The following is a 10,886-nucleotide window of genomic DNA, read 5'->3' on the forward strand; positions in this document are numbered from 1 at the left end:
TAGACAAATGAATTACAATTTTTAAATAAAAAAGAATAAAGACTTAATGTCTCAAAATGAAAATAGATGAACCCAGCATCTTAGAATACTCACTCAAGGAAAGATTCAAAAATCTTTTCCAACCCTTTGTCAGATCTGGCATATTTAAATAAAAAAAAGTAGAAAAAGGGGCCAATTGCAAAGGTTGAAAACTTATAAAGCCAAATAAGTAAATGAAATGAGTTCGAAAGAAAAAGTTGTCAAGGTACAGGTGTCGCTTCCTCTAGATTTTTGACTGGGCTGAGCCACCGGGGGAGTCTGAAGATCACTCACCACAACAAATACTTGGAATTATTAATTCCAATTATTGCAAAAATGGGAGATTTCAATTTTCAACCAAACAAAAATTATAATAATTAAAAAAGGGCTAAAATTTGCCATTTCATTTGCCTTTGCATTTGAGTTTCATTTCAGACTGCTCGTTTCCCTTTATTTTTATTCTCCTCTTTTAGCATTTTCATTTCTAAGCAGCGCTGCGATCCAAATAAGTAACCACCAACGCTTGGCGGATCAAAATCAACCGATCCGACCGCTTTTTTTTTCTTTGTGTTTGTTTATCTTTTTCCACGATTTTGCGGTCAGTGGTGAAAGGGGGAATTGGGTGTTCGGACGGTGGAGGAACAAGGATGCCGTCTCAGGGAGATCTGGATCGTCAGATCGAGCACCTGATGGAGTGTAAGCCGCTGTCTGAGGCGGAGGTGAAGGCGTTATGCGAGCAGGCACGAGCAATACTAGTGGAGGAATGGAACGTACAGCCTGTGAAGTGTCCGGTAACGGTATGTGGAGATATTCATGGACAGTTTTACGATCTAATAGAGCTGTTTCGGATAGGAGGGAATGCGCCTGATACAAATTATCTCTTCATGGGAGATTATGTAGGTATGTTTGTCACTTTTTCATAGGGTTCTTTCCCTGTTCTTTTAACTTTTTGGTGGATTATTTGAAGTCTGTTGTATTGATTTAAGAGCTGTCCGTTTTCCTCGTCCTTCCTCTTTTTTCTTTTAATTTTCTGAATAATATTTGCTGAGTTTGTTTTTGTTTTAAGAGTTGGAACTCATGAAAAACATAAGGTTCGATAAACCTCTAGTTTTTGAAATCTATTAATTAGAAAATAATAGGTTGGCCGTAAATCTATTTTACACCTTATTTATAGTAGGATTGCAAATAAATTTTTAATCCTAGTGTTAAATTAAAATTCTAGGGTAACTTATTATCCTAACCATCGATATGCCTGATAATTAACAAGACTGATAATATAATAGCAAAATGAACAAAAAAAAATGCTCCATAGAATAGCATAACAGTGGTAGCTTCCGTGTTATATTATCATGTTACTAAAATTGAGAAAACAAAAATGCCTTTCAGCATCGCCCCTTAGATGCTTAAAACTGCTGAGAATTTTGGGTAGGAATGGTGTTTGAGCTTGCCCTGCTTGGTCTAAGCTGTTGGCAGTCTTTTTGATTAGTATCTTACCTCTGAGGTGGAGTTGTACTGTGAGACTAAGTTCTTGGACTAAGTTTGGACTTTCAGCTTTTTAGGGAATTTTTCTATGTACCAGAAATAATAGCCACTATTGCGTCAATCCTTATAAATGTGAAGTTGTAGCTACCTTGTCTAAAGCTTTTAGATGGTGAATGGAGTGGGATGTAGGTAGAAGTCAGGAGATTTTATAGTGCCTATATAATTTCTGCTGTATGCAAATCCATATTTATGAATTGGAAAGGGATTTTATTTTAACCTTATTGCATATATGCAGATCGTGGGTACTACTCGGTTGAGACTGTCACACTCTTGGTGGCACTAAAAGTCCGTTATAGAGATAGAATCACAATTCTTAGAGGAAATCACGAGAGCCGTCAGATTACACAAGTGTAAGATCTTTTCACCTGCATTTCCTTCTAACATTTTAGGTTTTCTTGGTACGAAGGATGAAAGGGGTGTAGGATAAAACATTGTTGATCCAATGGTTAAGTTACAATAAGTGCTTACAAAATTTAATCATGAGGTTTAACAATTATTCCCTCCTTACCCCTTTCTACCCTGTTTGGTCTTTGTTAAGCTGACTGACTTAAAAGGTCTTCAGGATTTGTGAAAGAATTTATTTAAATTGGGGGGTGCTTAACTAATTTGGATATTTGTAATTGAGCAAGTTTAGTTGATCAATCATCTTGGAGTTACTTCTTATATTTGACCGAGTTTTTATTGCTATTTTCATATTTTGTGTGGGAGGATTTAACAATTAACATACAGCAATTGAGCAGCTTTAGTTAATCAATCATCTTAAAATTACTTCTTATATTTGTTTGAGTTGTTTTGCTAATTTCATAAATCCCTGGGAGGATTTAACATGCACGTCCATGTCACATGCATGTTAGAGATGGGCTTTTGGTTTGATTAGTAAAATCTGTCTTGAAACAAATCACATGATCAGTTGTTAGCTAATTATTAATTATTGGCCATTCACAATGTTCTGATGATATGCTCTCAATTTAGTCTTGCACGAGAAGCATGTTTATGAACTGTTAGATTGGGGCCAACCACCTTGCACTTATGATGTCAAAACCCCCTCTCTGCCTTTTCCATTTAGTATGCGTTTCACCTATATTACCTTGACTCTTCATTCTTTTTTGAAGTACCTGTGTTTGGCATATAGTATGGAGATTTGATCCTCTGAAAGACCCTTCAAAAACATGAAAATTGAACATACCCATGTTGGACACATGCCCATGTTCAACACTTGCATCCGAGCCTGAGTTACATAGCTTTTCACTTCTTAAATTTCTTTATTTCCAATGGAAGAAAACTACAGAGCATTGCTAATTGGATGCCTGCTTAGTTACCCCCTCCCCACCAGACCTCTTTGTCCTTTTTGCATTTCTCTATATGCTTTAACTTCTTTCTCTATTTCCAATGGAAGAAAATATGCAGTATGACTCTTTAGATGCTGCGAAATGTTTGTTTAGCTGCTTTTTTTTTTTTTGTTTAATCATATTTATACTCTTATTGAGAACTCGGACCTGTGTGAAGAAACAAGAACTGTAGGTATGAGGCTCTATGTTCCTGCTGGGTGTCTCGTATTACTATATAAAACTAATTTACACATGTTAAAGGAGATATGAAACAGATTTGGATTGTGATTAGTCAACTTTCTCAATGTTAAAATCATAAGAAAGTCTTTGAATGTCCTGAGGCTGAAATCCCATGGACTGGAGCAATGTATAGATAATAGGAATAAGGATGTCAAATTTGACATGAACCAATAGTTACAAACATCATGGTGGTTCATGAATGCTTGCAAAAAATCGTTGGATTTCATCGATTAAGGTTGGAAACTTGCTTACATTGTATGAGGTGGTATATTGGGTTCTATATTTATGGTTTCACAACTTTAAGGTCTTATTTTCCCTCCTTTTCAGGTATGGTTTTTATGATGAATGCTTGAGAAAATACGGAAATGCTAACGTATGGAAGCATTTTACAGACCTGTTTGATTATTTACCCCTCACAGCTCTTATTGAGAGTCAGGTTTGACTTTAAACTGTAGTAGACTGTTTTAAGTTGATTAATATCTTTACAGCTTATTACAGCCATGGAATTTGACATCACAGATATTTTGTTTGCATGGAGGACTTTCACCATCGTTGGACACATTAGACAATGTTCGAGCATTAGATCGTATACAGGAGGTATATAACTGATTCTCTCAACTATTTTTAATCACTTTGGTCCATGTCCATGGGGAGTACTGCTAATTTGCCATGTACTTTGAATCGTGCACAACCAGTTACATGAATGAGGACTTGTTAAATTATTAATGATGGGATAGTTGAGAAAATGGGCAAGAATTGGGATCTTAGTATTAAAATTATTTTCTCCTCTGGTGTTGAGGATAGAACTGATTTGTAGTCAAGTTGCCTCAGATATTTGATGCATTACTTTGAAATTTTATGATAGCTATTGATTACTTGGTTGGTTAATTGGTGTGGAATTATGTATTTATGGATAGGTTCCTCATGAAGGACCAATGTGTGATCTCTTGTGGTCTGATCCTGATGACCGCTGTGGATGGGGTATATCTCCGCGTGGTGCTGGTTATACGTTTGGACAAGATATTGCAGCTCAGTTCAACCATACCAATGGTCTCAGCCTGATTTCAAGAGCCCATCAACTCGTCATGGAAGGATACAATTGGTGTCAGGTGTGAAACCCAAAATGAAACAGTTTAGCCTGGTTTTAGAACAATGTTTGGTTTTTATACATATTATTATTATTGTAAATAATATTATAATATCATGTGATCTCTTTCAGGAGAAGAATGTGGTGACTGTCTTCAGCGCCCCAAACTATTGTTACCGATGTGGGAACATGGCTGCAATTTTAGAGATTGGGGAGAATATGGACCAGAATTTTCTTCAGTTTGATCCGGCACCTCGGCAAGTTGAACCTGACACCGCACGCAAGACTCCTGATTATTTTTTATAATTCTTTTTTAATTCATATAATATATACTACATATAATATATATTCCTGCTATAGCTGTTTCTAGCCCCTGTTTGGAAGCGAGAAGCTATTTGTTGGTTTAAGTTGAGGTTCATCGACAAGATCATTCATTCATTGGGTTTGTTAATTTTGCTTTAGAATCGCATAGCAGTACTGATGAAGGTTCCCCAATGGGCCCTCGTCTGTATATTTCTTAGAATTAGGGAGGAGCATCAATAACGTGTTTATCATGTGTTCTGTAGTTTTGCAGTTTCCAGGGTGAGTTTCTAGCATTATTATTCGTACGGCTATTTGTATGGCTCCCCGGGATTACACCAGTAAACATAAGATACCAAAACCAAATTTACGCCAATTAGACATCCGTTCTATTTATTTGTTTTGTATCTATCACGGGAAATAACCTGCAATTAATGGTTTACCTTAAATCAATCAAAATATATAACGGATGTTTCTTACTGATGTTCAAATGTGTTTTGTCCATGAAGGTTCCTTCAGCCCTTATTTAGCTTTTATTACACACTTCGATTCTTTTGAATGTAGGTTGAGATGGCCTTGACTGAGGTTTTGTGGGAACAATTTCTTTTCTTTTGAATGTAGGTTGTGATAGCCTTGGCTGAGATTCTGTGGGAACAATTTAAATATAACGTAAGATTCCATCTAGGAATTGGTATGGAGTGATGAGATTGATGGTGAAGGATCGAAGATGGCCTGAGACTGGTGGAGGGGTTATGGTGATCGTGCGAGAGCTGGTGATGGTGGAGGTGAGTGATAGGGTAGATAAAGATTTTCCGGGTTTGCAGAGAGTTTAGACGATTTTTTTTTTCTATTTTTTTTAGATATTTGGTGTTTGAACTTGGACGACGCCTAAATTTTAGGTAGTAATTTCACCCTTCAGCAATTACAAAATGATTTAATTTATATGTTTAATTGATAGAATGTAATTGCACAATTATTTCTTATTTTATGTTTGCTTGCACAAAAAGTAATTACACAATTATATAATATTAAATTCTAAAAAATTAAAATTAATTATTATACAAACCATCAATAATAATTGAGAGAAACATTTATTTAAACGAGTAATAATGCTTAAAATCAAATTGTTGTACATAATATGGTAGTACGAAAAAAAAAGCATTTGAGCTATTCCTTCTCTAAAATTAAATATATATTATTTGTCATCATCGTTTGGTTCTTCATCATGATTAAAAAATTAATATAAATATTATATAATTTAGTTAAAATTAGTATAAATATTTTATAATAAATATTATGTAATTACTAAATGTATATAAAATTATCTCTCAACAATAAAATTTTTAAATTATTTAAACAAGGTTAGTAAAATGAAATATAATTTATTTTTAAAAGAATATATGTTTTAAAATCAAAGTACTAATTTTATTATATAAAAGTAGTTTTTTAGATTTAAATAATGTACGAGTATGTTTGTAAAGTCCTAAGATAATTGAATTTAAGTGCAACTGTTTGTAATTATTTACATAATTACTCAAATTCTCGTCTTTAATTGGGGTGTTTTAATTACACAATTCATTGTCACCCACTAATTATTATGGTTAGTAAAAACATGTCACATATGTGTAATTACACTCGACTCCAAATACTATATGACTTCATCATTTTCTAATTTTTATATTTTTAAATATTTTTAAATAATATATATTTTAAATTTATATATTTTAAATAAAAAATAAAGTGATTGATATGTATAATCCTATAGTATGATGTCATCACCATATAGTAAAAACTTTGACAAAATTAAGATTTTAAGTTCCAATCTAGTAAAAGAAAAGGTCTGGGAAAGCCAAACCCAGGGGGTGAAAAACTAAAAAGCACAAATACTTGTTTTTGGAGCAAATTAAACTTTCCTAAAACTTAAACTTAATTAAAAAATTTAAAAAATAGAAATAATTAATGTTTGACAATTGTCTGTGAACCTACCGATTATAACCATATTGCTTTCCTTTACGGGCATGACTTTTCTCCTAATTTGTTTAATAAAAAAATAAATATAGTTAAAAAATAAATTTATAAATTTATAAATTTTAAACCCTAAACTCTAATCATTAAAATTTTAGACTTTAAAATCTTAATTCCTTTATAAATATAATTAAATTTTTTTAAAATAAAAACAATCAATTACCGACAATTGTCTATAAGTTTACAAAGAGTTTCATTTATAAGCGTGACTTTTTTCAGAATAAATAACCCTAAACCTTAACCACTAAAATCATAGACAGTAAAACCTAAAACTTTAGACCTTAAAACCTTAAACCATTCAAGTTAAACATTAAATATAATTAAAAGAATAAAAATAATCAATGGTTCACAATTGTCCGTGGATATACGAACTGTCAACATACCATGTTCCTATATAGGTGTTACTCTTCTCATAGCCCCTAACCCTAAACCCTAAACATTACTAAATTTTTAAACCATAAAATCTTAAACAGTAGGCCTTAAAACCCTAAACATTTACCTAAACCTTATTAAACCACAAACTTAATTAAAAGTTAAAAAAAAGAAATAAATAACGGTTCACAATTCTCTGTGAGTCTACGGATTGTCAGTATACCATTTTTCTTTATGAGCATGACTTTAACCATAATTCTTAAAATCATAAACCATTAAACCCTAAACATTAAACCTTAAAAATCAAAACCTTTCAAGCCAAACTCTAAACATAATTAAAACATTAAAAATAAAAATAAAAGTAAATAATGGTTGACAATTGTCATAGAGTTTATGGACTGTCAGCATACCGCTTTCTTTTATGGGCATGACTTTCCTCACAATTTGTCCAATAACAAACAATTTTAAGTCCTTGGATTGTAACACTAATAATAGTATTATTATTTTAGATGTAACATTATTAAAAAAATTGAAAAGTATTACAAAATTTTAAAATCATAAACTTTAACCACTAAAATCATAGACTCTAAAACCTTAAACCTTAAAACCTCAAACTTAGTTAAAACTACTTCAAAAATCAAAATAATCAATGGTTGACGATTGTCAGTGAGTCCATAGATAGTCAACATACCATTTTCCTTTATAGGCATGACTTTCCTCATAGCCCCTAAACTAAAACTCTAACCACTAAAATCAAAGGACCCTAAAATCCTAAATGAAAACAATTAAAAGGAAAAAAATTCAAGAATAAATAAATAAAGATTCAAAAAAAAGATAAATAAAAGCACAAAATTAAAGGTGGAGGATAGATAGAATAAACTGATGGGTATGGATAGAAAATAATTATCCAATTAAACCCTTTGAGATATTAATCAATCCTCCAAGAAATAATCTTTGACAAATTGAAGGATGAATAATGAATTCCCAAGACTCCTTGAAAAAATTCGAGAAGAAAAATTGCTTCTAAAAATCACAAGAAAGCAATTTTGCATGAAAGAAATTAATTCCCAAAGTTTAACATTTTATTGATGAATGAATAAATTGATCAAATTTTATCTCTTTAATGAATAATGAAAAGACCTTTATATAAGCTAGTTAATTGCATTCAAATAAAACTCCCAAGTATAATGAAAATCTAAATAATCTAAACTCTTATTAATCTCAAAAAGAAGTAGTTTTCGTAGAACTAAACTTTCTTGTTGACTAACAAACATAAACTCCTAAACGTGCATTTCGAATCTAAAAGATAGATCTTCGAACGCTATGTAGACATCTAAATCCAGAAATGCTTGGATCCCATCAAAAAAGTTGCCACAATTCGACTGATTTTCCAAACTTAAAAATTGGTAGCTTTGGTAAATTGAATTTAATAAAATTCACCCCATCTCTACATGTATCACTAAATTATAATTATAAAAACCCTAAACACTCCAAGCTAAACCCTCAAATTAATTAAAAGTTTTAAAAAATAAAAGTAATCAAAGATTAACAATTGTTCGTGTGTTTATGGATTGTCAGCATACCATTTTCCTTTATGGGCATGACTTTCCTCATAGTTGTAAACCCTAAACTCTACACCTTAAAATCCTAAACCCATAAAGATAAACACTAAACTTAATTAAAATTTTCAGAAAAATAGAAATAACCAATGGTTGAAAATTGCCCGTGACTCTATGGAATGTCAGCATACCATTTTCCTTTATTAGTGTGACTTTCCTCAAAACCTTAAACCCTAACAATTGAAACCCTAGACCTTCAAACACTAAGCACTAGACCTTAAATCCTAAATCCTAAAATCTTAAACACTAGATCATCATGAGTATATTCACTATCATGATTTTTAGTATAAATGTTTAAGGTTCGTATCTTGTGTGCGAACTGTGATGGTTTTCAAGAACTTTGTTTTTAAACTAAGTTTCAAAAATAAGTTTTCGACAAAACCTTGTTTTCAAGTTCTGAGAATTTGTTTTCAAAACATGTTTTATGTAAGCTCCTAAGCGAATCTACGTTTTTAAGTAAGTTTTTAGAACAATTTTATAAACTGTATTTTTATGAGCATTTGTGCGAGCTCTTTACAGTGTTTTCAAGCAAAGCTACCTATGCGAACTCTTTATGATAAGTAAGCTCCCTATGCGAGCTTTCTATGATATGTCTTTGTGCGTGCTCCTTTACGAGCCATGTTGGATATATTGGTATACCAAAGGATTGTGAGTACTCACCTTTTTGAATTTGTGATTTTGGGTATTGAGGCTCTGGGACATGTGGAGAGATAAGGGAATGTCGAGCTATGCTCCATTCACTGAGATAAGTTGGTGTACAAGAGAGTATATTGCCTCGCGTTGCACTTATGGACATGCTATAAAAACTCTTTGAGTCATTCTAAGGCATTATAAGGAGATCCACATGTCTAACGAGACTAATATAAGTATGGGCTTGAACATATCTCATGTTCCTCAACCATTTTGATAAGTGTGTTAAGTGCGAGAACATGTTTTAAGAATATTTTAAGTTTCTCAGCCATGTTGATAAGATAAGTATGTGAACATGATTTCACGCTGTATAAGTTCTGTTTTCAAGAAAGCATAAGCTAAGTTTTTAAGTATGATTTTCAGTAACACATGCAAAACTATTTTACAATTGTTGTTTTCTGACAGTATCTGTGAAATGGATCTTGCAACCTCACCTGCGAACCCAGCACACGAAACAAATTTAAGACTAACTCTTCTATTTGTTTTTTAAAAGCTCAATTTTAAAGCATACCTTGTTAATTCCTGATTAATCACTGAGTTTGCAATGAACTCACCCACTCCTCTCTTACTCTGCAGGTGAGTAGGTCACGAATAGTAGTGGCGAGGTAATTGACTTGGCGAGGCTCACTCCTGACTAGATATTGGCGATCCTAGGAACATAGGCGATGAGGTTTGTTTTATGAGGGCTTAGACTTATTATATTTTGATTCTATTATCCAAATAATTCCTTTAAAGTTTTAGTTATTCTATTTGGCGAACCATGACTTAGAGAATTTGATTATCTTTTGTTATGAATAAAATCGATGTTTTCCATGCATGAGTGTTACGTTGATTTGCTATTAAAATATGATAGTCAAATTTATTACTAAGTTTTGTTTCCTGTGATCCCTATATGTTTACGATTTCAAAAATTACATGCGTACCCCTGATTTAGTGAACCCATGCATGTATGTTACCTTTTGTTTGAAAACTGTTTGTTTACGAAACTATACTACATGTCACAAACTTAGGTATTGTAAGACCCCTTACCCATGTCCGACGCCAGAACAGGGAATGAGGCATTATCAGACTTAAACATACACATTCATACAAAAATCGGGCCATAAAATCTTTTTTAATTCAAAACCTTTCAAACACATGCATTTCATCCTTATTTGGGTCTACGAAGCCCAAAACACTCATCAAAATCAATTCGGGACAAAACTGAGAACTTTAAGAAGTTTCAGGAAAACTTAGAAAATTTTTCCATAAAACAAGGTCACATGCCCGTGTGGACATAGGGACACGCCCGTGTCCTCAGGCCGTGTAACTCTCTGTTTATGACGTTAGCATGCACATCGAACCACATGCCCATGTCTTCAGGCCGTGTCACTCACACGGTTGAGACACACAGCCGTGTTTCAGCCCGTGTGGCCAACACTTAGGCTATTTTCCAAGCCTTCATGTTACCCATAATCTTTTACAACCTTATGCACATCAAAATCACAAATCATGACATCATTTTAGTGATTAAACACTCTTTATTAAGACACATCCTTAACATTAACATGTCCTCTTACAAGTAATGCATCTACTCATGCAATACCAAGTCTAGACTGCTTATTTCACATTCATAAGACTTGTCATTTTGATGACCACTTTTATCATTATACTATGGTTACCAAC

General features: G+C 32.8%; 1 protein-coding gene across 1 annotated transcript; it reads left to right on the plus strand.

The window, feature by feature from the left end:
* The first annotated feature begins 230 nt into the window (after positions 1-230).
* LOC107937214 (serine/threonine-protein phosphatase PP2A catalytic subunit) lies at positions 231-4,891 on the plus strand. The gene is made up of 6 exons (XM_016870069.2): positions 231-918; positions 1,796-1,910; positions 3,456-3,564; positions 3,648-3,725; positions 4,046-4,237; positions 4,348-4,891. Exons 1-6 carry the CDS (start codon positions 666-668, stop codon positions 4,519-4,521), a joined length of 921 nt encoding a protein of 306 aa, XP_016725558.1. The 5' UTR covers positions 231-665; the 3' UTR covers positions 4,522-4,891.
* Positions 4,892-10,886: the final 5,995 nt, after the last annotated feature.

Source organism: Gossypium hirsutum, chromosome A01, assembly GCF_007990345.1.
Source record: "Gossypium hirsutum isolate 1008001.06 chromosome A01, Gossypium_hirsutum_v2.1, whole genome shotgun sequence".
Taxonomy (NCBI): domain Eukaryota; kingdom Viridiplantae; phylum Streptophyta; class Magnoliopsida; order Malvales; family Malvaceae; genus Gossypium; species Gossypium hirsutum.

Bases quoted from the DNA above. Each gene is read 5' to 3' on its own strand.
- LOC107937214 (XM_016870069.2), top strand. From the start codon at position 666: ATGCCGTCTCAGGGAGATCTGGATCGTCAGATCGAGCACCTGATGGAG. The intron at 919-1,795 runs GTATGTTTGTCA...GCATATATGCAG, and splicing joins CTTCATGGGAGATTATGTAG to ATCGTGGGTACTACTCGGTT. The intron at 1,911-3,455 runs GTAAGATCTTTT...CCTCCTTTTCAG, and splicing joins AGCCGTCAGATTACACAAGT to GTATGGTTTTTATGATGAAT.